Here is a 26,789-nt window from a genome sequence, read left to right as displayed (position 1 = left end):
AGTTGTGTTCGATTGGCTATATGATTTTTAGATGCATCTATTTTGTTGTCGGCTAATAAAGACCGCGCTGGAATATGACTGCCTTTTCCCGTGTTGTTTGATTAATACCCCAGGGATTAAAGTTCTCCTCAATTTTATTCCAAATCGCGATGGATCTCCCGTCAATTTTCTACCTGCTGCATATGATTTCTAGAGGCACACTACAATCTATTTTGATGTCAGTATTGGGTAGCCTATATAAACAATATAATACGAGAGCATATACAAGAACAATGAATCTCACTGCATGTATGATAGCCTGCCTTTCAATACATGAACTTGAATTCCATCATGTTTGTGTGCGGGACTCACAAGGCTGTTGTCACAATGGGTGGTACCGGTGTACAGTAATAATAACAGTCCACACAATATCACGATCCATGCCATAGCCTATGTTCTATTAGGACATGATCTGTGACGACAAATGTTCTAGAATGTTTGATTAAGATATCATACTCTGACAGCATGCCTATGAGCAACAAAAACGCGAACTTGAATCCCATCATATACATAGTCTGTCCACTATAGTGTCATTGCAATGCGTTTTCTATTCTTTCTTATACAGTAAAAAGGGGGAAGAACACTATATTCATATGACTTGTATTCTGCTTACAGCTTCGAAGTTCCACTTGTTTCGTTTAACGTAAAGCCTTTTAAATATAATCAAAACGTTCCCGTGTTTCTGCGGTCTGCGCAGAATAATAACAAGTTGAGCTTTATGATTTATGATGAATTGAAAATGGGGGACCCTGATGTAAACAAGACGAAAGTTGGTCTGCATCCCCAATTAACAATTGTATGTACTGAGCTGTACTGTACTGTACCCATTCTGCAATCTGTTAATAAACTTTTCAATCAATCAATCAATCAAGCTACGCGGAGCGCAGTCAGTCAGTAGCCTACACCCCGTATATTCCGATAACGCTATATAAACCATGCTGCATTCATTTTTTTTTTTTTTTTTTTGGTCTTTTTCCCCCTCCATTTTCCTCCGATTTTCTCCCATCCCAATGTTAGTCGTATGCCAATTCCCAGTCCCTTCCTGGTCGCTGCGCTTTACCCCCCACAGTCAGATCATTTGGGAGAGTGGAGGCTACCACGTGCTTCCTCCGACACACGTCCAGCCAATCACCGCTTCTTTTCACCTGGCAGCGCGGATTCTCATTGAGAGGGCGTAGCGTGTGGGAGGACCACACTATCCCCCTCACGTCCAATCCGCGCTTAGCAGGCGCCCCGACCGAACTGTAGGAGTCGCTGTTTACAACGACCCGGACCCACCCCGCCAGCTTCTCCCACCCTCTGATACAGCCAATTGTATCAGTGCAGACGGCCAGCCAAGCTGGTGACAACCCCGGAGCTGTGAGCTGGATTCGAACAGGCGAACCAAGCTCACAGCTCCGGGGCTGGTGACGAACGCAATCTCCGCTCGACCACCTAACCGCCGCTGCATTCATTCTGAGAGAAAGATCTATTATTCCAAATGCTATTTATAGGGTTTTGACCATAATTACACTACTGTTGCTATTTTACAATGAACTATAATGAACTACGGTTCGTACAGAACGTGCCAGTGTTATTATGCACAGAAGCTCATTTCCTTGTTGTAATAATATATTCTACCACTGGGCGCTAGGTACGCCAGGTCTGAACTGTGCGTAGATGTAAGCACGAAGTCAAGTTCAAGTTGAAATTGATGAATCCCACTCTTTGCTTAGAAATTATCGTACGCACAGGGTAAGCACAGATCTGTGCGTAGAACACGTTGATGAATGAGGGCCCTGGTCTCTCAACAGTCCGGCATTGTTTCACTGGCTTCCATCTATCAGGGTGTTTGGTGTCTTTGGGTTCGCAAATGATACCACAAAACAGACATTGTTTAGAAAACTCAAAGGCATGAGAACGAGACATACGTTTCCCTAGCTGAGCTGAGCTTGTGTTTGGTTGCATTTATAGACTTAGAGGTATATGAGCTATAACATGATTTGTGACAAACTACAGAGGCTGACACACCATGGTACTGTGGAAGATGAGGAATGGGCCGGGACTGTTTGTGTGTGTGTGTGTGTGTGTGTGTGTGTAGGTGTGTGTGTGTGTGTGTGTGTGTGTGTGTGTGTGTGTGTGTGTCCGCACACTGTCACCTGGGAGGCAGACACACACATGCATACAGGCTACCAGATGTTGCACATTTGCAGTCCCCAGAACCTATTGTAATCAACAGTACAGCCAGCCGAATCAGATCCATCTCCTCATCAGGGGCCCAACGAATGTGACAATTGGAGGCAATTGAAATAGTGCAGATGGGGGAGTGTGTGTGTGTGTGTGTGTGTGTGTGTGTGTGTGTGTGTGTGTGTGTGTGTGTGTGTGTGTGCCTGCGTGCATGTGTGCCTGCGTGCATGTGTGCCTGTGTGTGTGTGTGTGTGTGTGTGTGTGTGTGTGTGTGTGTGTGTGTGTGTGTGTGTGTGTGTGTGTGTGTGTGTGTGTGTGTGTGTGTGTGTGTGAGCATGCATGAACAGGTACGACTGAAGATCAGAACTGAAGCACTGCCATTGCCTCTATACCGTGTAGCTGCTCTTCAGAAGTCAAGATGTTCACTCTTCTATTGTACCTGTACCGTACGACACCTCAGGCTCCTGCTGCACGTCTCCTAATGTGCACGTCTCTTCCTACTCCATTTCGCGGCTTAATGGCTCCAATCAGTGTTCATCCTGCGAGAGGTGCCGAGACGAAAACAAAACACCACATGGCGACGGTGTAACAGGCATCACAGTTACTGCTGCCTGGCAGTTTAGCACTCGAGACAATCAAACAAACAGCGGCACGTTAACAAAGTGAGAAGGAGAAATAACTTCCCCTCTCTCTGGCAGCGTATCTCATACTTTGCCTGTCCCTGGTCTTTTGTTCCTTCGTTAAGAGACTCGGAGGAGAAAGATTAGAGGGCGTGTCTGGATGTATCTGCCTGTCGGTCTGTCGGGTCTGTCGTCAGCCTGGCAGGCGGTAGGCCCCCACGTTTCCACGTAGCCCGACAGCTGCTCTGAGCTCCAAACAACACTAACAAACGCACCCAGCTGACTGCCTGTGCCACTTTGGACAGGCGTTCTGTAACAGTACAATCGGGCCTCTCTATAGTCTTCCCTTCGCGATGCTTCTCAACCTCTCTCTCTCTCTCTCTCTCTCTCTCTCTCTCTCTCTCTCTCTCTCTCTCTCTCTCTCTCTCTCTCTCTCTCTCTCTCTATCTCTCTCTCTCTCTCTCTCTCTAGTGCTAAATTGTCTCCTCTGCTCCATTGCACTGTCCATCTTTCTCTCCTCTCTCTCCCGCCCTTTTTCCTCTGGTGCTTTTCTGGAGCTCATTTATGGTGACGCCGATTAGACAGGCCTCTGTTATGCCCGCTGATCATGGCAGGAGAGCGAACGCCGGCTAACCATGCGAGGCTGGGGAACGCGGCTCTCTCCCTCTCCCTCACACAACACATCCAAAACCAGAGGTGCCAAAGTGTTTCATATTATCCTATTAGCTGGATTTGGCTACTGGCGTCCAACTTTTTTTTTTTTATCTACTTTTTCTCCCATTTTCTATTATCTTTTTTCTCCCATCCCAATTTCGTATTGTCCAATTCTACCCTCCCCTGTCTCGAACGCTGTTAGGCCATGCCTCCCACAGGCCGGCTGCAATGTGGACCAAGCCTTGCATCACGTGTCCCCTCCGGTACACGAGGAGGCAGCTGTCGCATCTTTTCACCTGTACAGTGCGATCTTTCAGCGGCGAGGGTCTGCGTGGGAGGGACACGCTGCCCCCGTCGCTTCCTGATTCTGCTGCGCAGGCGCACCAACCGACCTGTGGGAGTCGCTGTCCACAACGTCCGATCCCCACCCACCAGCTTCCCACCCCTAACACTGCCAATTGCGTTAGTATGAACGACCAGCCAAGCTGGTAGCAATGCCGAGAGCTGGGCTCGAACCCAGCATCTCCTGCATTAGTGGCAAGCGCCTTGCCCACTGCGCCACTTAGCCGCCCTTTACTGGCGTCCAACTTAAAGTGTAATGGAATATCTACAGGCCCTAATGATGAGCCTGACGCTTGGAGAAAGGGGGGCGAGGGAGATATTCAGGGAGATGGGGCGAGAGAGAGAATGGGGGGGGGGGGGGGGTGGAGAGTGAAAGAAAAGAAAGAAAGAAAAGAGAAGAGGGAACTTCTGACACTAGAACCGACTCGTTATTTTGCCAACTTCACCCAAAGATCTCAACCTCTGAACAACAATAACAATGCGCTTTTCATAAAGGAATGTCAATGCAACCTTGAGTGTTGTCTGGAATGGATTATTTTGTCCCTTTTAAAAACTTTTTTTTTCTCCGAAGACTGTCGTGATCTTGTACTGAACCCCGCTTGTTTTGGCTCATTAAAGCTGATGATAATGAGACAGTAGCCTTTGGCTAAATCCCCAGGTTTCCTCTGTTTGAAAAACAGGGGCGCATCGTTAGAAGTCACCCAATTATTTTGGCTGAGGTAAACATCTAAAGCAATCACTTCGTCTATTGACGGAAAAAAAATGCTAAATTGGGAGCGAAAATGTCAAATGTCCAAAAACAAAAAGGGGGGAGGACTCTGTGAGTGACAACATGTAGGTGTTTGTTCTGTGAATCACAGTACAGACAGCTTTGTTCTGTCAAGTCGGGCACTTCTCACTTCTGAAAAAACTGAAAAGTGCAGTAGAGGTAGAGGAGTGGAGAAACAGAAGGAAGGCTTGGCTGTGTGTGTGTGTGTGTGGTGTGTGTGTGTGTGTGTGTGAGTGTCAGATGTCAATGGTAAATGGCTGCATTTATATAGCGATTTTATCCAAAGCGCTTTCCAATTTGTTCCTCACATTTGACCCATTCACTCACACATTCACACACCGACGACGGAGGCAACCATGCAAGGTGCCAACCTGCTCATTAGGAGCAATTAGGGGTTAAGTGTCTTGCTCAAGGACACTTCGACAAGCTGCCCGGGAGGAGCGGGAATCGAACCGGGAACCTCCGGATTACCAGACGACTGCTCTACCTCCCGAACCACTGTCTGTGTGTGTGTGTGTGAGTTGTGTGTGTGAGCTGTGTGTGAGTTATGTGTATGAGCTGTGTGTGTGAGTTGTGTGTGTGTGTGTGTTTATGAGCTGTGTGTGTGAGCAGTGTTTGTTAGTTGTGTGTGTGTTGTGTGTGTGAGCTGTGTGTGTGTGTGTGTGTGTGTGTGTGTGTGTGTGTGTGTGTGTGTGTGTGTGTGTGTGTGTGTGTGTGTGTGTGCGTGCGTGCGTGCGTGCGTGCGTGCGTGCGTGCGTGCGTGCGTGCGTGCGTGTGTGAGCTGCGGGGGTTGCCTCATCTCTGTCTGGGTGTCCTCAGGCGCTGGTGCCGAGAGCTGAATAATTTAGGCAAAAATAAGATAAAATGCTCTCCAGGTCAGTGCTGGAGTATAGTTAACTATACGTAGTCGAATGACTAGTTTAAAGGAACACGCCGTCATTATGGGCTCTTGCAAAACAATCACTAGCAGATCTGGTCGCCTCAAAACCTACCGAACCTGAAACATGTTTCGAACCTGAAATATATTACCGGACCAAAACCAAAACCATTTTCGGGGTAAGACTACCCCCCCCCCCCCCCCCCCCCCCCCCTGGACGATTTTGTGAAGGCACATGTGTACATGGTATATACCTTTGATTTGGGAGTATTTGGGGTGTCAGGGGATCAACCAGAACGATTTGGGCTTATTGCATATAACACGTTTTATTTCGCGATCCATGGAAAAAGACTGGATTATTTTGGAAAATGGCGATGTTTAGCGTGTAATAAACTACAAACTACAGTGTGTAGAAACAAACTCTTTTTTACATGTTAGAAACTAGAAATAGTGGCTCTCAAATGAGCCATACTATTGTCTCCATAGATATAATATAGAATATACAATAGCTCCGCAAAGATCGTGAAATATCGTGAAAATGGTTAAGAAAAGCCTGCACTAGTCTGTGCAGATGGGGAAAAGGGCGTGGCCATCAATGAGTTAAAGTGTAATGGAATATCATATGGTTATCCTATAACCATAGTTATATGAGTATAGCGAGCGCTCTGCTCTATTGGAGTTTCAAGTTTCTTTAATAGTTGTCATACAGAAGTACAGAATACTTTTATACAAAATGCTTCTTACTGTTTCGCTCCAGAGACTGTGTTAGACAAGATAAGTATGAAATAAAATAGTATAGCATGTAAAATAGAAGTAATAATAGAGGTCACAGTGTTCAGTATAGACATATGTACAATGTTCGATGCAGAATAGAAGTAACTGAGTTACCATACAATATACAATATACTATGCAATGTACTAATATACAATACTATATAGTGCAGAGCAGAAATGGGATGAGGTACAATTTAGGTACAATTTACAGTAAGGTGTACGAGTTGTAGTGCAAATCCTTTACCAATAAATATAAAGTGTAAAGTGTGTTTAGGTGTTCTAAAGTGTGTAAAGTGGGTGCTGCAGTGAGTCCCTTATCAATCTAATACTGAATAAATGTCTTCACATGTACACACCCATCTGCCTGGCCACACCCACATCCGCTCCTCTACATAAGCGGGGACGTGGCCATACTAACAGCTCCTTCCCAAGTCTTTCACCACCTAAGGCAAAGATCACAGGGTCCTGAGTGAGTCAGAGCAGAGCACTCGCTATACTCATATAACTATGGTTATAGGATAACCGTATGTTATATTATCGTATAGCTTACGCTCTGCTCTATTGGAACACAGGAGCTGAGCAGAGCGGAAGCTCGACAAATATACCCGCTGAGGCCCCCCACAACCATCAGAACCGTGGAGGACCCGAGCCCCCAGACCCCCCTAGAGGGGGACGGGAGGGAATCGGATCCAACTGTGCAAAGAGGGTTTAGCAACTCAACACGTGGGATCGTGGGGCTTACCTTCACACAGAAGGACCCGCGACTACTCAGGCGCGCATCCCACATGCCACTAGGGAACGAACGGGAAGGAAAAGAAACCTGTTATAACTTTTTAAATTCTATTCCTACATTGCCATTATTAGGGCCCATTCAAAGTCCTATATGTATTGTTCATTGTGTAGCAACGTTAAACTTTTTCATTCACATATTCATAGTAAAGTATGGTCTAATGTATAAGTATGTTTTCATCTCTTTCTGCAGCTTTCTCCAGAACGTGATCTATAGCCCCAAATGCATTATATTGATGATGAAATACAGTTTGATGGCAATCGGGGCGATATAAAAAATTTCAATTGGACGTACTTCTAGAATGATCTACGTATGATCTGATGATGACCGGATGGGCGGGGGATCGTTTATAATTCCGTGGGCAGCGTTATATCATTCATCTAGTGTGGGTCATATGTTCATCATAACAGTTTATATGGAACACGTTCAAAAATAACGCTGAATCTTACCGGATCTTCCTCGCGCCGTTGGACGATCAGCGTGGTGTAGACCGTTTTCGATTATGGGATGTTTATCCTGATGAACCATTTCCAGCTTGTATAATACTATATACGTCCAAATCATGTTGTTTATCGAGTTATTGGCAATGGATCGCTATATATTGTGACGAGCTAGAGTGCCGGGAGCCAAACCGAGTGCCCGGAAGTAATATGGCCGACCAGCACAACCTCCACAGCACTTCCTGTTTGGCGATTGCGCCGATCGGCCACCAGATGGCGCTCCTGAACCGCCAGAGAGCTCAGTGGGTCCTCCTGGTGGATCTCAGGCCAGCGGAGGGGAAATATGAATCCGATCACAGATTTTTGAAATATTGATATTAAAGACGCTGTAAAGCGTCCTTCGGCAACTTGAGCATGGCCGGGAATGACGCTGTAAAGCGTTTCCCGGCACCCAAAGTGTTAATGTGTTTGTATGAGTCTTTTGTATGTTTTGTATGATGTTACGAAAAAGAAAAAGACAAATCTTGGATGTTGCATATTATGCTGTGGAAAGATGTATTGTGAATATTGGAAAGATTTGTGCAAAAATATCAATAAAAAATAAAAAAAAAATAAAAGCGTGAGTTGTTCAGGTTCCATGTTATGGATCTGTTTCAGGGAGTTTTCAGAGCCTCCTCCTCACGAAGCTCCTCCTCAGGGAGAAGAGCCTTCTGTGAGTTCGGACCCTCCCTCCCAGTGAGGGAGCCTCCTCAGAGTTTCAGAGCCTCCTCCTCAGATTGTCAAGGTGAGTAGAACTTCAAAAAGGAGTTCTGCTCTATTGTATGTGTATTCGATTCAATTCAATTCGATTATTGAGTGTGTATTGGTTCAGAGCCTCCTCCTCGGAGAGTCCTAACCCAAGTGTTACATAGCTCAATGTTGCAATATTTCTTTTCAATCTATACAGCTCACGTGGGAAGTCTCTCTGGGGGTTCCCCGTCCTCTCCTTTTTGGAGTAGGTGGACGGGGTGTTGTTTAGGGTTTCCCTGACTCCTCACCTTACAGGTCTGTTGAGTCATGGGTTTCCCCCCGTCATAGGAGTACGTCGCTCACCGTCCCCTCTTATGAAGTGTGGTTGACGGGGTGGTGTTTCCCTCAGCCGCGTCGCATGGGACCCATGTCCGTATTATTTTTTCTTTTTTCTGAAAAAATGTAAAATAAAAAAAGCGGCTTCTTGTCGTTCCCCAGGCGGCTTGGAGGAACGGTATCTGGTGTCTTGTTAGACTATCCATTGATGTGTTTTGGGTCTCGACGTGTACATAGTGCTGGCCCTGGGTGTTTCTGATAGGAATCACGCATGAGGCTTGTGTGCCTTGGTTGCTCATCATTAAAACAGCGTTTTTATGGGGCAACTGGGATGGAGTTTGTCTCTTCCGAGCGCCAGTTTACTAGGTTTGTCTCGACGAATTCTCGTTCATATCTGGGGGATGTTAACGGAATAGATCAAAGCATAGGTAGAGGGGTCTCATGCCCTTGGGGTGGGCCACTGAGCGCGGTACGAACGGGACCGTCTGGGTGGCGCCCTCTATAATGTTTTAGATCGACACTCGTACCTACCCCCCCTCCTAGAGTTGGGGATGTCGGCGTGATTAGGGCACGAGACTGGTTCTGGTCACGCTGGTCCAGGTCAGTTAACCCGTTGTCCGCCGGGGACGCAGATCTGCTGTTCTGGTACCCTGAGGGACTTGTGCTTTTTTCAGGGGGAAAAATGCCGGGTCGGCCCGGGTGTCACAGGGTTTGATATTATGGAGATGTTCTTTCTCCATTCTTTTTGCCCCTCTCTTCTCCCGCTTACGCATGGCTGAGAGGGGGCTGTTGAAGTGGTTTTTATAGTACTCCTCTGGCATCCCTGTGTACGTCCCGGTCCGCCGGGCCTGGTCCGAAGTCGTTTTCGTCGACCCGTAGGCCTGGGATAAGTGTATAGCCAGTGTTTCCTGAGGGGTTATAGGAACAACCACCGCATGTTGAACCAAGAGGGTGGTTGATTCCCTGGTGTGTTGGAGCGGAGTCAACTCCCGGGTTACCCGGTTGAGTGTGCCCCTGCACGTTCATGACGTCTGCCAATTGTGTCAGCCTTCTCTGCCTTGGCCCCTCTAGAGCGCCAGGGATTTTTTGGTGGAGGCTTTGACATGGTGCTCAAACAATGCCAGCATACGCCCCTTCCGCCGGGGTGCTGTTTTCAGTTGACCCCTTTGGCGCCTGTCTCGTCCGCAGTGCTCCAGGCTCGGGTCAAGTGCCTGCTGCCTGGATTGAGGGATCGGCCTCTTCTGGAGGTCGTCTCCCCGGTGCGCTGCCTGCTCCCGCTGTAGTGTAGCCTCTTGAGTGCTTCGAGTTACAGCCATGCTGACTGCCTGAGTATGCCAGGGTCAGTGTGCCAGGCGGCGTGCTAGTGGGTGGAAGGGCCTGCTCTTGGATGGGCCCTGTCCGAATACGCTGGCGATGTGGGGGGCGGTGTCACTAGTGACCGCCTGGTGAGGTCTTGATGCTGTGGCGTCATTGGCCTCTCCGGGCCCCCTTCTGGGTCTGGGTCTTCCTTCGCGCTCCGCTGCTACGGCCTTGCCACAGGGTTGAGTTTGCTCTTGACCCCGTGATTTTGGGGACGGTAACGAGGTTTGTTCCTTCCGTTCGTTCCCTGGTGGCATGCGGGTTGTGCGTGTGCGTAGTCGTGCGGTCAAGCCACGGTCTGCTCACCCTGTGCATTGAGTTGCTCGAGTTGTAGGTAGCAGATGGGGGTGTGGCCAGACGGATGTTGGTATGTAAAGGTACATTGTGAAGTTTTTATTCAGTGCACGTCACTGGAGTGAGATATGTGCAGTTGACGCTGAGCGTCACTAATACTCATAGAACTACGGTTATATTCATAACCTATCGTATATGTGGCTTCCAACAGAGTTTGTGATCTATAATCACACTTAAGAATTTTGTTTCATATACTCTTTCAATTTTGGTTCCATTTAAATTCAGTTTAATTTCACAGTCGGTAGGAACACCACCAAATACCATACATTTTGTTTTGTTTTAATTAAGAGACAACTTATTCCTATCAAACCATTTCTTTAACTTTATCAATTCCCTTTCTACTGTTTTCAATAATTATTTTATGTCCTCCCCTGAACAAAGTAAATTAGTATCATCTGCAAACGTAACAATTTTCAAAATATTCGATACTGTAGAAATATCATTTAAATAAAGTATAAATAACTTGGGTCCCAATACGGAACCCTGTGGAACACCACAAGTTACTCTTCTAAGATGTGATTCTGTATTATTAATATTTACATATTGAAACCTATTATCTAAATAACGTCTTAACCAATGATGAGTGACACCTCTTATTCCATACCGTTCCATTTTTTGTAAAAGCAGGGAATAATCAATTGTGTCAAATGCTTTACGTAAGTCAATAAATACACCTATTGAGGGTTGTTTTTCATTAATTGCTGTTGATATATTTTCCACAAAATCTATTACTGCTAAGGATGTTGATCTATTGCTCCTAAAACCATATTGATGGTCACTCAATAATCCATATTTTTCAATAAAGCCATCAAGTCTATTTACAAAAACGTAATAATAAACTTTATTTGTATAGCACCTTTCATACAGAAACTGCAGCTCAAAGTGCTTCACAACATAAAAACGACTGAGCACATAAAGTGCAGACATATAAAATCACAGTTTTTCACATTAGTAAGTAAGTAAGTAAGTAAGTATTTATAAAGCACCTTTCATACATGTCATGTAGCTCAAAGTGCTGTACACAATTATAGGCATATATAACGATAAAAGCAATAAAGTCATAGTGATCAGTTAAGATCAATGTTAGAAAAAAATAATAATAATAATAATAATAATAGTAACGTAAAAATGAAAATAACGTAAAAACAGTCATTTGCTTACCAGTTTGGGAGAACAGGTCCGCACAAACATTTCCGCTCAGTGGCAACCGGAAGTGCACTAAACCAATGCACTTGTATGGTAGGTAGCAATGTTTAGGTCTTATAATGCTAGTGTAGTTACGTTTTTATCAGTGGTCATAGTTGGGTCCATAGTGCTTTACCAAGTCCCACGGATCCATCAGTGGCCGTGTATTGTGTGCGTATGTACCCGTTCGCTCATGTGGTCAGTGGCCAGAGTTGGGTCCACAGGACTTATCCAAGTCCCATGGACCCATCAGTGGCCGCGTCTTGTGGTAGAAAGAAAGAAAAAGAAAAACGTATAAAGAAAACAGTCTAAAGTTTGAAAGTTTGGGAGGTCCGCAAAAACACGCCTTCAGCTCAGAAGCTGAGGTGTGTCAAAAACTTTTGAAAAACTGGAGGCGTGTCTCCTATTGTACCCATTCCTTCATCTAAGAAGTTTGAAAGTTTGGGAGGTCCGCAAAAACACGCCTTCAGCTCAGAAGCTGAGGCATGTCAAAAACTTTTGAAAAACTGGAGGCGTGTCTCTTATTGTACCCATTCCTTCATCTAAAAAGTTTGAAAGTTTGGGAGGTCCGCAAAAACACGCCTTCAGCTCAGAAGCTGAGGCGTGTCAAAAACTTTTGAAAAACTGGAGGCGTGTCTCCTATGTACCCGTTCCTTCATCTAAAAAGTTGGGTCCACAAGGCTTATCCTAGCCTCATGGATCCATCAGGTTTTTCCAAGCCATAACTATTTGTAAGCTAGACTGTATAGGTACGTTTTTAATTTTCCTTTAAAAATGTGTATAGAGCTGGCGTTTCTGATGTGTGTTGGTAGTGTGTTCCATAGTTTTGGGGCATAGTTGGCAAATGCCATACTTCCTATCCTTTTTTGGTTTCTGGGCGTGTCTAGTAAACCTGTAGTGGATGACCGTAGCGTTCTTGAGGGCAGATAACTAACTAGGGAATTTGCTATGTATTTTGGGCCTTGCTCATTAAGAGCTTTATATGTTAGGAAAAGGACCTTAAAATCAATTCTATGAGTTATTGGAAGCCAGTGCAGAGTGGCCAGGACTGGAGTGATATGTTCTCTTCTCCTTGTATGAGTTAGTAATCGAGCTGCAGAGTTTTGGATAAGCTGAAGCTTCCCAATGGTTGCTTTGGGAAGACCAGTGAACAGTGCATTACAATAGTCAAGCCGACTTGATACAAAAGCATGAATAAGTTTCTCTGCATCCTTTTTATTTACGAAAGGTCTTACTTTCGCTATGTTTCTTAGGTGGAAGAATGACGTTTTCATGGTCATTAGGATCTAACATCCCAACAGGCCACCTTGTTTATGGTTTGATTCAGTTTTAAATAGACAATAAAAAGAGTAAGATAAAATAGACAGAGTAAAATAGTGCAATAGTGCAGTGCAATAAAATTGTAGGATAGAATAGATTAAAAAAAAAAATATATATATATATATATATTTCACAGTGCAATAAAATAGTTCTGGATTACTGTTGTTCAACAGTTCAAAGTCGTCTTTACCTTCTCTATTTGGTATCCACAGTTTAAAACTTGACAGTCTTCCCTCCTGTTTTATATACGTAGTTTGGATGTAGTTTGAGAGTCGCTAAGATTCAGTTGAACTACTTTTCATTGTGAAGCAGCGAGTCGTTTGGTAAGCGAACAGCTTTGTGGTTGCTTCCCCAACGCTGCTCCAGGCTATGTGTCTCAGTCCCCTATCTCACTGGGACACTGTACAGACCCCACTGTACAGGCGCTTCAAAAAGGTGAGCTTCAAAGCGCTCTGGCCTCGGCCGGGTCTCCACTGCCTGGAGGTAGTGTCAGATGTGATCAAAGGTGCGAAAAGGTAACTCAACAGGGTCATCGGGGCCGGTGCCTCGGGTGGGTAATTATACATAATAAAGTCACAAGGAGCGGAGTCAAAAAGTCCCTTATAGCCCTGAAGGTTAGGTTCTCGAAAGCCGACTCATTATAATTGCTAAAAGCGATTAGTCATGCCGGAGATGAGGCAAACGTGAAAAATACTCAAATTAACCATTCGTTAAAAGTCCTTTATGTATCCCCCCCACATTTAATATAATAATAATAGAAATAATAAGAAAAGGTGAATGTGTGATTTCCCAGAGATCCCGTCGCTGTCACTGGAAAGGAATTATGAGAAGTAAAGAAGTTATGGCTGAATGGCTTAAAGCCATTCATTATCGGAGTGTGTTAAATGAGAGAGCGTCGGCCTCCATGACACCGTGGAGGATTTAGACAGAAATATCGCCGAAAAGCGTCTCCCTCGACAGCTTTTGCGCTCTGATATTATATTCATTTAAATACATTAAATCATTACTGACACCCATGGAAGCGCAAATCCCTTTATTCCCCGTTACACTTATTTGAGTCTTGTTTCTAGGGCTTTCAGACCCCACCTCTTAAATCAATAATCATTCAGATGAGAAATTAGTGACAGAACCTTGACTCCTTGCTCCCGGGAAGCCAGGGGTGTGGCGTCTAAACACTCCGGAACGAATCAAATCAAAACATTGAAACGAGGAAAGTTGGAGCGCAGACATTAAGGCGTTCCAGGTAACATATGATGACGGTTCATTATGAAAAGATGAACTCAAACTTCTTTCAAAAGAACCCTACGGATATCAAAGCAGTGCAGAGTTATTTTCCCATCTGCTACAGGTTCAAGGGCTTTTTTTCGTGAATTTTTTCCTGAAAGAAGAAGAAGATTTGCTGAGCACGTGCATCTCAGCAGAGCGCTGCTTTTCATCTGACAGCTCAACATCATCTGAGTTACTTCCCCGTACAACAACCGTCGCTGTTAGCTACTGAGCAGCTCCACTAAAACAGTGAAGGAGGGTAGGTGCCTTGCTCAAGGCCACTTCATCAGCAGTTGTCGATGGAGCGTAGAGGTTGTAGCATTACTCATTCACCCCCCCACCCAGATTTCCCCTGCCGGACCTGGGATTCCCCCTGTCAACTTTCCGATCGCCAAACCCCATTTCACCCCCCCGGCGGTAATATGTCACCTGGAATATATTGGAGAGGTCGCGGAGGTTGAAGACGTAGTGGAACTTGACGGCGGTGGGGAGGAAGGTGGAGGAGACGTGCTGGTGCAGAGCCAGGGCCAACTGGACCAGGGAGGTGCAGCTCTTCTGCAGCGCGTCGCTGAAGCCCTCCCCCCGCAGGTGCTGGGACAGGATGGAGCAGTAGATGGTGCTCAGGGCCTCGGCCCCCGGGAAGGAGAGGGCAAAGACGGAGAAGTGCCTCTGCAGGGGGAAAGATGTGGCTTATTAAGAGACGGCCTTGAGCCCACGGGTCCATAATAGTGCATGTAAAGGCAATGCAGCTTCGGCGATACTGCATAATCAATGGGACGGGATGTGCTGTGAGTTCATGTTGTGCGTGCGTGTGTGTGTGTGTGTGTGTGTCTGTGTGTGTGTGTGTGTGTGTGTGTGTGTGTGTGTGTGTGTGTGTGTGTGTGTGTGTGTGTGTGTGTGTGTATAATAATAATAATGCAGGACCTCTTTTAGGGGGTCTTTAATCGGCATGCAATGAACTGGACATGCAATTGGAGCGGCACACACACACACATGCATTGTCTTTTTCTCAGTCGCCGATGCGATAGAGTCTCTGCGCCTGTGTGTGTGTGTGTGTGTGTGTGTGTGTGTGTGTGTGTGTGTGTGTGTGTGTGTGTGTGTGTGTACCTGCAGTCGCGGGTTAATGGTGAAGCTGCCAGCAGTGGGGTTCATGCAGGACACGTACTGAACATTGTGGACTTCCTTCAACATCAGCTTACTCCTGTCATACCTGGGAGCACGCACGCTCGCACGCACGCACGCACGCACGCACACACACACACACACACACACACACACACACACACACACACACACACACACACACACACACACACACACACACACACACACACACACACACACACACACACACACACACACACACACACACACACACACACACACACACACAATCATTAATTCACAGGCATTCAGAGCACGCACACGCACATGCTGTCCCCACGTGTGTTTTGCCGGTGTGCATGCCTCGACTCTCACTTAAGCCACCGTGGTTCGGTAACGTCCCTCCTTCCCCCTCTCAATTTCATACCTGGAGTCTCCCCTTCATATCTTAATGGGATGACTGAGTCTAAATCAGTCAGCCTGTGTCTGAGGGAGTGGGACCCATGTCAACCCCCACATACCATGTCAGGGAGCTGATCCGCAAAATGATAGAACCCGCGGCACTCACGTTTGACATTCGCAAAAAGTTTTGTCTCATATTGATAGTGGTAGCGTGGCGGGATGAAGCGGGGTGGGTGGTGTTGGGATGGGGGTGGCCCTGTTCTCTGAATACTCAAAGGAACAAGAATGTTCATGTGAATTATGGAGGCAGAGCACAAGATGAAACGCAGCTACTCCTGATACAGTGGTATGAATGATCCTTTTAGGAATGAATAGCTGGAAACAACTTGTTTTACCATGTGAATGATTCATAGCATATGTCCATCACCAACCCAGGAAATAGCCATATTCTTAGCCTGTTATTACTAGTGCATGTCTGCACTTGTGTGTATTTATACATATAAATGTATATGTATCAAATATTTTTTTGGAAAAACAAGCAATTACATGCAGCCAAGTGCACATGTACGTGCCGTTATGTGTTTGTGCTTATGTATCTGTGTTTGTGCTTATGTGTCTGTGTCTGTGTCTGTGTGTGTGTGTGTGTGTGTGTGTGTGTGTGTGTGTGTGTGTGTGTGTGTGTGTGTGTGTGTGTGTGTGTGTGTGTGTGTGTGTGTGTATGTGTGTGTGTGTGTGTGAGGCTGACCAGTGGCTGTAGTCCATATGTTGGCGTATGAGTGTGTGTGGCTGGACTGTGCCGTAGGAGTCCACCTCTGGCATATTCATGTCATCTATGAAGTAGACCAGTCTTTTGCTTCCTGGAGGACCGTAGTTACGACCAGCCATCTTCACCAGGGGCTTCTCGAGCATAGCTACAGCAGAGGAGAGAGGGTGGAGAAGAGAGAGTGGAGGAGAGAGGGTGGAGGAGAGGAGGTGGATGAGAGAGGGTGGAGGAGAGAGGGTGGAGAAGAGAGAGTGGAGGAGAGATACTCAGCATTTTTAAGCATGTGTTAAGTCTTAAAAGAACATGCCAACATTATGGGAAATGCGCTTACCGCCTTCTCCAGAGTCAGACAAGAAGATAGATACCAATTGCCTCTCTGTGCCTTTAGTAGAAAACTATCCGGCTGCAAGCTAGCCTAGTTTAGCACAAATTAATAATAATAATAATAATAATAATAATAATAATAATAATAATAATAATAATAATAATAATAATAATAATAATAATAATAATAATAATAATAATAATAATTATTATTATTATTATTAATTTATTTTGTATAGCGCTTTTCAAGGACCCAGAGTCGCTGACAATAGGCAAAAAACAAAGAAACAAAGAATCATAGAACCACAGGGAAACAGGGAACAATATGAGTACATAAAAACCAAGAGTAACAGACAACAAATACAGGAGATAGTAGGGGAGACAGTCGGGAAATAAGTAAGGTAAACCGAGGGGGAGGAGAGGAGAGAAGGTAGGGCAGGGGAAAAGGAGGTGGTAGGTTGGAGGAGGGTGGTTATGGGTAGGAAAGGTTGAATGCTAGGGAGAACAGGTAGGTTTTGAGACAGGCTTTGAAGGTGGAGAGTGAGGGAGAGTCTCTGATGGTCTGAGGGAGGGTGTTCCAGAGTCGGGGTGCAGCACATGAGAATGGAAGCGGAATACTTAAAACTTAAAACGTCAGGAGAGGTGTGTTTGGCCAACAGCTCGGCTAGCTAGTCCGTATCCGCCTCCATTAATTTGTGCTAAATGGCTAATGTCGTGTTCCTTTAAAATCATATTTTTTAAGAGAAAAACCACTAGGGCACCAAAATGACCATGGTTTAGTTACTCTTTAATTTGTAGTGAATTTAGAGTCATAGCATAATTTATCCTCTACAGTTGCTTTATTTGGTAATGGACTAGCTTGGAGTAACAGTAGCTATAATGTAGTGTATGGTAGGAGATAGAATCCACAGAGCCTACCCTGCAGCATAGCAGAGGTGGTGTAATAGTTGAAGGGGACGTTTTTGATCACGTATTTCTCCGGGTCCAGAGATCCCAGTTTGTCTCCGACCAGAACAGACTTCCCGGTCCCAGCATTCCCGACCAGCATGATGGGCCGACGGCGCTCCAGGAGCCGGTCCATGAAGTAACTCACCCGAATCGTCTCTGTGGTGGGGACCAGGCATGCCTACCCAGAGATCACACACACAAAAGAGATATCGTTTTAGTTTTGAGGTACTGTTTTCACTGAATTTGGTGATCAAAGAGCATGGGGTCACCAAAACCCAATGGTGTTCTTCCTCTTGGGGTCATAAATGTGCACAGCAAATGTCATGGCAATCAGGCCATTACTTTTCAAGATATGGTGAGAACAGATCCTCACACTCACACTCACTTTTTACGTTTAAATATTAAACACCTCGAGCATTCTTTAAGTAAGGGATAATCAACGAGTGAATACTAAATTATCAACTTGTAAATAATCCACTTGTAGGTGTGCATTAAACGGTTTTAAGGCACGACTCTGAGGTGAAGAACCTGGTTGCCCCCGCGAGGTTCCTTAAAAACATTTAACGCAAACCTACAAGTTGATTATTCTGCTTATATCATGGTCACTTGCCAAAGACAAAAATATGTGGCATTTATTCATATTTTCAACGTAAAAATACACAGACAATTTTTATTTATGCTTTTCTCACTGCTAACTTTCATCATTATTTCATTATTTCATTCACCCTATTATTAGGCTCCTCAAATATCCTCATTCATAAAAAAAAAAAACATCATACATAAAAAATATGTAATATTTTACAACATTGAGTAATAACCAACCCAACAGGGGATGCTGCTGCATATGTATGCTCTGTCATCTTGGAGATGGTGAGATCCGCAGTCGCCGCTGTGTGAGGCCGCGTTACGTAGTAAATAAAAACCATGGGGTTTCAGCTAAACTTGCTTGGGAATAATTAGGATGCGGTGTGTGTCATGATAAATGAAGGGATTATGGGGATTACATTGCCTTTCCACATACCAATCTGCTTTGCTAGCTCTTATCTTGGAAAAGAATAATTGCCCAAAAGAATAATACTGTGTGCGTAATTGCAGAATAACTATTTGTCTGTGACAAAACAATTCATGGCGTTTGATGGAAGCGCACTGATGCCAGAGCTCATTCGGCTGAATAGCGTGATGAAGCGCATCCTACCTGGTCAGAAACATTGTTGCAAACCTTGCCCCAGAGACACTATACCAGAGGTAGTCTAATATACTATTGTATATTAACACTCTTTAGACATACTGACTAATAGACTAGACTACTAGGTTACATATATGTGTGAAAGGACTTTTCTCTCCATGTACATCCCATCCTTGCAATTCAACTTGCAGCAATGAATGTACCGTCGACTGACAGTGATACAGCTATATGACGAGAAAAAAGGTTATTGATTTGGGGACCATGAGATGTCTGGCTAGCAAGCCAGCTATGGGTTACGGGTTGGGTAGCAGATGAGTTTAGAAACGGTGATTATGGAATTTCATAAACTAGAAATAGTGGCATCAAGACACTATGGCAACAAGACAAAATGTTGTACCTGAAGTGGCATATCGGCATCCATTACAAACGTGGGCACCATTTTGGACCAGGGCTCGAACTTCTTGGTCTCCGGGTCGATGTAGTAATCGAACACCGTACCCTGGGATGGGAACTTGACGGATTTGAACTCCATCACCCACCACTTGCTGAACTCCACCCTGTAGTCCTCCAGCTTCTCTCACAACAGAGAAACACAAAGCAGACACATGGACGGGTGAATGTTAATACTCAAAAAATGGCCCCCTCCTTACTCGTCTCCTTCATGGATATGGATTTGTGCAGCCGATTTACACGGGAGTGAGTGAAACCCATAGGGACAAGTAAATAACAAAAACACAGAGATGCACCCGTGACACTCGGAGGGTAAAAGATGAAAGATGGCAGGCCCATCTCTCCGTCTGTCTACTTCAGACGGCGAGGCAGGCCTCGTCAACCGCTACCCCGGCGCCTCTGCTTCCTCCCCACCACCCCCTCCGTCTCCTCAATTCACTAGAACCACTTTCCAGTCGATACGACCACTTAGCATTTAAATTCACCTGAGATGGGAAAATAAAGCGAAGTACATTTGTACTGGGGGTTGGGGGGTGGTGGGGGTGTAGAAGGCTTAATCCCATCATTTAGATTGACGTGCTGTACTGTGAGGAGTTATCCGCATCGCTTAATACCCGCTCACCACATCTCAAACCCCGCCATCAACATTTTGTGATTGGAGGATCAAGAACAGGTACCACAAGGGGTCACCAGAGCACCGTTTGGACTGTATGTATGTATGTATGTATGTATGTATGTATGTATGTATGTATGTATGTATGTATGTATGTATGTATGTATGTATGTATCATGTATGTATGTATGTATGTATGTATGTATGTATGTATGTATGTATGTATGTATGTATGTATGTACAACAAGATACAACAAGATACAACAAGAGTTTTATTTGTCACGGCATACAGGTATACAGTGAAATGCGGGGGGTCTCGCCCGCAACGATGTGCAAATACAAGTAATAATATAAGAGTCCAACCAATAGTGCGACATAGTGCAATAAACAAGTAAACAAAGTAGGCATATCGGTATCTGTACATGAGCTATTTACAGAGCTATTTACGATCTCAAGCTATACTATTCTTAAAGTGATCTTTCCTTCTGTAAAGTGTCCATAGTGTGAGCGTGTGCAGCATGAGTGTGTGTGTGCTCATGTTAAAGTGGCTGCTAGTGTGTGAGCGTGTACAGTGTGTGTGTTGTGTGTGTGCTCATGTGTGCTTGTGTGTGGAGAGTTCAGTGTTCAAGGCTCTGATGGCCTGGGGGAAGAAGCTGAGCCGAAGTCTCTCTGTCCTAGTAGCTGGTGCTCGCAGGCGTTTGCCTGACCGCAGCAGCATGAACAGGTTGTTGTTGAGGTGGTGAGGGTCTTTCATTATCCTGCAGGCTCTGGATTTGCACCTCTTGTTGTATAGGACCTGCAGGGTTGGTAGTGCAATACCTGTGGTACGCTCGGCTGAGCGCACCACTCTCTGTAGGGCCTTCTTGTCCTGTGCCGTGCTGTTGCCATACCAGGCAGTGATGTTTCCAGTCAAGATGCTCTCTACAGCTCCGGAGTAGAAGGACTGGAGTATCTTCCCAGATACTCTGAACTTCCTTAACTGTCTCAGGTGGTAGAGGCGCTGCTTCGCCTTTTTTTCGACTGAGTCTATGTGTGTTGTCCATGCCAGGTCCTCTGAGATGTGGACCCCCAGGGACTTAAAGCTGCTCACCCTGTCCACGGTAGCCCCGTTTATCCTCAGTGGTGTGTGTGTCTCCTGCTGTCCTCTCCTATAATCCACGATCAGCTCCTTGGTTTTACCAATGTTCAGGAGCAGGCTGTTGTCCTGGCACCAGCGTTCCAGTGGTGTGTGTGTCTCCTGCTGTCCTCTCCTATAATCCACGATCAGCTCCTTGGTTTTACCAATGTTCAGGAGCAGGCTGTTGTCCTGGCACCAGCGTTCCAGTACCTCAACCTCCTCCCGGTAGGCCTTCTCGTTGTTGTCCGAGATCAGCCCCACCACCACGTGTCGTCCGCAAACTTCACTATGGAGTTGGAGCTGAACTTGGCCACACAGTCGTGTGTGTAGAGTGAGTACAGCAGGGGGCTCAGAACACAGCCCTGGGGGGACCCGATGCTCAGGGTTATGGTGTTGGAGGTCTGACCCCCCACCCTGACCGCCTGGGGTCTTTCACTCAGAAAGTCCAGTATCCAGGCGCTCAGAGCGGAGCTCAGACCCAGCTCGATCAGCTTGTCCACCAGTCTGGTGGGGACTATGGTGTTGAACGCTGAGCTGTAGTCAATGAACAACAGTCTCACATAGCCCCCCTTCTGGCGGTCCAGGTGAGAGAGGGTGTTGTGCAGTACTTGGGAGACCGCATCATCAGTGGACCTGTTTGGCCTGTATGCGAATTGCATAGGGTCCATATCACTGGGGAGGGAGGCACAAATGTGATCCTTGACCAGCCTCTCGAAACATGTCATGGCCACAGAGGTGAGTGCCACCGGTCTGTAGTCATTGAGACATGTTGGGGAGGGTTTCTTCGGTACAGGGATGATGGTAGACATCTTGAAGCAGGCAGGGACCACTGACTCCGCCAGGGATTGATTAAATATGGCGGTGAACACAGGGGCTAGCTGGTTGGCACAGGACTTAAGTATGCGTCCTGTTATACCATCTGGGCCAGCAGCTTTTCTGGTGTTCACCTGCATAAATGCTCTTCTCACACTGTGTACCGACAACGAGAGAGCGTCCCCGCCCCCCCCGCGGTCGTTTTTTTTTGTCTCACGTGACACGACGGCGTCACGTGATCTTTGTTTGTAAGCAGGGACCAACCAGATGGAGTCGTGATCCGACGTGCTAGTAGCTCCCGCTAACGGCGGAGCCGGTACAGCCTTGTAGCCGGCTCTGAACGGGGTGTAGCAGTGGTCGAGCGTGTTTCCCCCTCTGGTGGAGCAGGCGATGTGCTGAAAAAAGGACGGCATCACTTTTTTCAAATTTGCCTGATTGAAATAGCCGCATACGATCATGGCTGCGTCCGGGTGCTTTATCTGATGGATGTTGAGCTGCCCTTGCTTGTGGAGGTATATATACAGCAGTCATGATGACCGCTGTAAACTCACAGGGAAGGTGGAAAGGGCGACATAGAATAGAGAGATGTTCCATGTCCGGGGAGCATGAACGGGAGAGTGCCGTTACCTCATTGGGGCTAGTCCAGCCATTGTTCGTGAGGAGACAGACACCCCCGCCGACGCTCTTGCCAGAGGCTTCCGTGCGGACGGTGAAGGAGTCCGAGGGAGAGACGCTGTGGTCCGGAGTCGCTGGCTTCAGCCATGTCTCGGTAAAACACATGATGTTGACGTCTCTTACTTCTTGTTGGAATCGGACCCTCGCTCTCAGATCATCCATCCTCTCCACCAACGAACGTGCATTCGCCAGAAAGATTGATGGGATTGCCGGGCGGTAAGCAGATCTTTTTAACCTCAGTCTGATTCCTCCTCTCTTCCCTCTGTGCTTTTTCTTGCCGACTCCTTTGTTGTCCCGCCTGATCTCCGGTGGCCAGTCTAGGCATAAAGTGTCTCTAAACTCCTCTTTGAGTCCGGAGTTTAGGTCAATAAGTGACTGGCGGTCGTATGACATCCCCGCCAGTGATGTTTCCATAAAAAAAGTAGTAAAAACAAACATAATAACTAAAAGTGTGCACAATCGTTGCTGAGCGAAACCGACGGCGACTGACCTGGGTCGCGCCATCTCTGTCAGTCAGTATGTGTATGCTGCCGTGGATTCTGAAGTCAATAACTCATCCTGACTAATTATTGCATGTTTGCATTGTGTTTTCGAAGGGATCAACAGAAAGCTCAAAGAGTCTTTAAAACACAAGCCGCTGCTGAAATACAGTATATAAAATTACCATTTTCTCTCCAAAGTCTCATTTCAAATCAGTAATGACGCCTTCTTCTGTGGTTTTCTGGGAAAGTCATTAAAGGGGACATGCATTGCTATTCCTAGCACTATTTGGGAAACTTTACACAATTCCTGTGAGTCTATTGAACACATCTGTAAGCTTTTATTAAAAAAAAATGCATTGTTTTATATTTCTAATCAAGTACTCAAAAGCCAAATTTTTCTCACTTTGGATTTCAGGCTGTGTTGGCCTGGCTCCGCCCATAAGCACTGTGTAAATGAGTATGTGCTACTGCTGCTTCCCCCCGCGAGGTCCAGGTTGTGTGTAAATGACTATGTGCTACTGCTGCTTCCTCGCACGCGGTTTGTTTCCCCGACAGAAGCTCCTCTCGATCTCTCTCCCTCTCTCTCTCTCTCCCTCTCTCTCTCTCCCTCTCTATCTCTCTCTCTCACTCGCTCGTTGTCTGCCTCGCTCTGTTTGAGGAAGTGTCGGGTTACACTATCTGCCTCGCTCTGTTTGAGGAAGTGAAGACTGCTGTCGCTGTCAACCAGAGCTTAGTTGAGTGAGGGAGGATCTCGTGAACTCGAGACTAGACTGATGAGTCAATATGGTAATTAGAGACACAGACCCATTGATACTAACCCGTATTACTATAAAACCATGCTAAACACAGAAAAAAGCCATTTATAATGCATGTCCCCTTTAAGTCATTAAGGCGCCATTATCGGAAACGAACAGCTCGGCCAGAGGATTTGAAAGGATACTTCGGAGAGAAAAGGGTAATTTTATATACTGTATTTCAGCAGCAGCTTGTGTTTTCACCCCACCGGCCTCAAGACTCTTTGAGCTTACATACATACCTACATACATACCCACATACATACCAACATACATACATACCTACATACATACCCACATACATACCTACATACCTACATACATACCTACATACATACCCACATACAGACCTACATACATACATACACACCTACATACCCACATACAGACCTACATACATACCCACATACATACCCACATACATACCTACATACCCACATACATACCTGCATACATACCCACATACATACCTACATACATACCTACATACATACCTACATACCGTAATTCCTCTAATAGTAACCCCGGCTTGTATTTGTTTCAACTGTAGCGGGTACCAGGCTTGTATTAGGAGGAGGCCTGTATAAGAGGGAGGCCTATATTTCAAATTTTCAAACGGATCATAATGAATAAATCAACATTTTGTGTCAGTTTGAACCCAGTAAAATGTACTGGGTTCATTTATTGAAACCAAGTACTGTATGAAATAGTAAACAGTGCAATTACAGGTGGTCACTGGTCATTTCAACGTTTTCAAAGTGAAATCAAGTAACTAGCTCAGTATGCAGCTCAGTATATTAGTAACCCGGCTTGTATTAGGAGGCCGGCTTATAATTGCTTAGCTCAAGAGCGCACCCGGCCATTAATAGAGACCCGGCTTGTATTTGAGACCCGGTTACTATTAGAGGAATTACGGTACCCACATACATACCTGCATACATACCCACATACATACCTACATACATACCACCCGCATACATACCCACATACATACCCACATACATACCGACATACATACCTACATACATACCCACATACATACCTACATACATACCCACATACATACCTACATACATACCCACATACATACGTACCCACATACATACCTACATACATACCCACATACATACTTACATACATACCTACATACAAAGCTCAATAGAGCTACGTCAGTACCTGATCCTGGAACATGGCTCCCCCAAAGGCCCAGACAGCAGCGAAGACAAAGTAAAGCTCGTAGAGATCCTTGGCGCAGTCTGCGGGACAGTTTTCTGGAGTCAGCAGACACTCCAGCAGGTGACACAGCATCTGGACTATGCTCTGCTCCGGGATGGGGATGATCTTTTTAAACCTGGGCACGCACACGCACACACGTACACACACAGACACACACATACACACATGTATACATACACACATGTACACATGCACACACATACGTACACACACACATGCTTGTTTATATGAAATATGGGGACATTACATAGACTTACTGTACATGCATTCTGTAACTAATCCTAACTTTAAACTAGTGCGGTCAATAGATTAAAAAAAATTCACTAATTAATCTCACAATTTTCTGTAATTAATCTAGATTAAAAATCGCATTTTTCTACTTAAGACCGAAGCTTGTAACCGATATTTACTTGAGTAAAATCATGGAATTAATGTAAAATCGACACAAAGAAAGTATATTTAGATTCAAAGACTATTTTAATAGCTTTCTTTGAATACAGTTTCTCTCCTGTGAAATACAAATGTTCAACAAAACCATCAACATTGACTCAGCTAGACCTCTTTCTTATATCCGCGGCGCTAAAATTGAAGATTTTTCACTCCATAGATTAATCTAGATTAATTTATTTTAATGCTTTAAATAATTTTAATTAATCTCCAAAGTTAAAGCATTAACTTTGACTGCCCTACTTTAAACCTAACCTTAACCTTAACCCTAACTATAACACAAAGTTCAGAGTTCAGTCTTGCTCTGTTTTAGAGAAAACAGTTTCACTGTTTGCGTAGTTACGGTGGTTCGCTTCAGCAGGACAGAATAGCTAGTCAAACAGAAACAGTCTTGAAATTGTCCTGCCTTTTCACATAAATGAGGTACACACATGCGCACGCACACGCACACATACACACACATGCATTTGGACTGGATTCAATCTTTACCGCTGGCCGGTACTTCATGGTCTCCTCCACTAAGCCTGTATCACTGCAAATAACCACCACCGCCAGTATCTGATAAGAGCTTATTGGGCAAATTGAGTGGTGAAGAGGCTCTTGTGCTTCACCTTGACGACCTGAGAGTGTCCAAGCATGAGGGGAGATACTTGTCAAATAGAATGGTCAGGTTGGCCCTCTCCGATTGGACCTCCCTCCGGTCAATCCAACTGGACACGGGAGGATTCCAGCCAAGGTCAGCCGGGTTTATGTACAGGATGCCTGAAAGCAGCACCATATCGATACACATCTATTATCTGGGTTTTATATGAGGGACAGCGTGAGTGGGCGTCGACGACAGGCAGAGAGAAGATGGAGAGAGTAAAAGGTCAACGTTGTAACAAAAAGAAAAAAATCACCATCTTAAAGAATGCCACCAATTTTAAGAATTCACATTATGTTCACAATATTCTTCCTGTGCCCCAGGACAGTTCAGTCAATATTTGTGAAGACGTGTCACTCTCTCCTAACGCTATAAATCAGAGAAAACCCTCCAATTGGTGTTGTCACTGGGTCAATGCAAAATCTGGGGCTGCTCCATAGACAATGAATGGGGCTCTGCCTTTGACTCTTACACCCAAATTAGGTTTTCATCTAAACCTCGTTTTGGGTATAAGAGCTCTCACTCACACAAACATGTTATGGCTTCACAGAGTCAGAGCCCCATTCACTAATGCGGTCCTGGGGAATGCTCCTTCAGGAAGGAAATAGTATTCTTGGCATCTTTTAAAAACCATGCTCACAAGAGCACTATTCCAAATGAAATGAGTGAAATGATGGAATTAATATACACAATAATTCTGCGGGCTCTTTGCCCCGTGGCATGGGCATGGAAAGACATAATGTGAATCCCTATAAAGCCCTTTCATTTAAGC

At 45.4% G+C, this 26,789-nt stretch overlaps 1 protein-coding gene across 1 annotated transcript in view; it reads right to left on the bottom strand.

Annotated features, from left to right (window-relative positions):
* dnah9 (dynein, axonemal, heavy chain 9) overlaps positions 1–26,789 on the bottom strand; it is a gene marked incomplete at its 5' end in the record, with an annotated part of 366,889 nt that overhangs the window by 202,268 nt on the left and 137,832 nt on the right. Inside the window, 7 exon segments of the mRNA XM_084323040.1 lie at positions 14,450–14,689; positions 15,128–15,230; positions 16,272–16,437; positions 17,532–17,739; positions 19,145–19,318; positions 24,868–25,042; positions 25,986–26,136. Of these exon segments, the coding sequence (XP_084179166.1) occupies positions 14,450–14,689; positions 15,128–15,230; positions 16,272–16,437; positions 17,532–17,739; positions 19,145–19,318; positions 24,868–25,042; positions 25,986–26,136 (1,217 nt within the window).

Source organism: Notolepis coatsorum (genome assembly GCF_963971535.1).
Source record: "Notolepis coatsorum genome assembly, chromosome: 10".
Lineage (NCBI taxonomy): Eukaryota > Metazoa > Chordata > Actinopteri > Aulopiformes > Paralepididae > Notolepis > Notolepis coatsorum.
The sequence above is the reverse complement of the archived record's forward strand: the minus strand, read 5'-3'. Positions and strand labels throughout refer to the sequence as shown.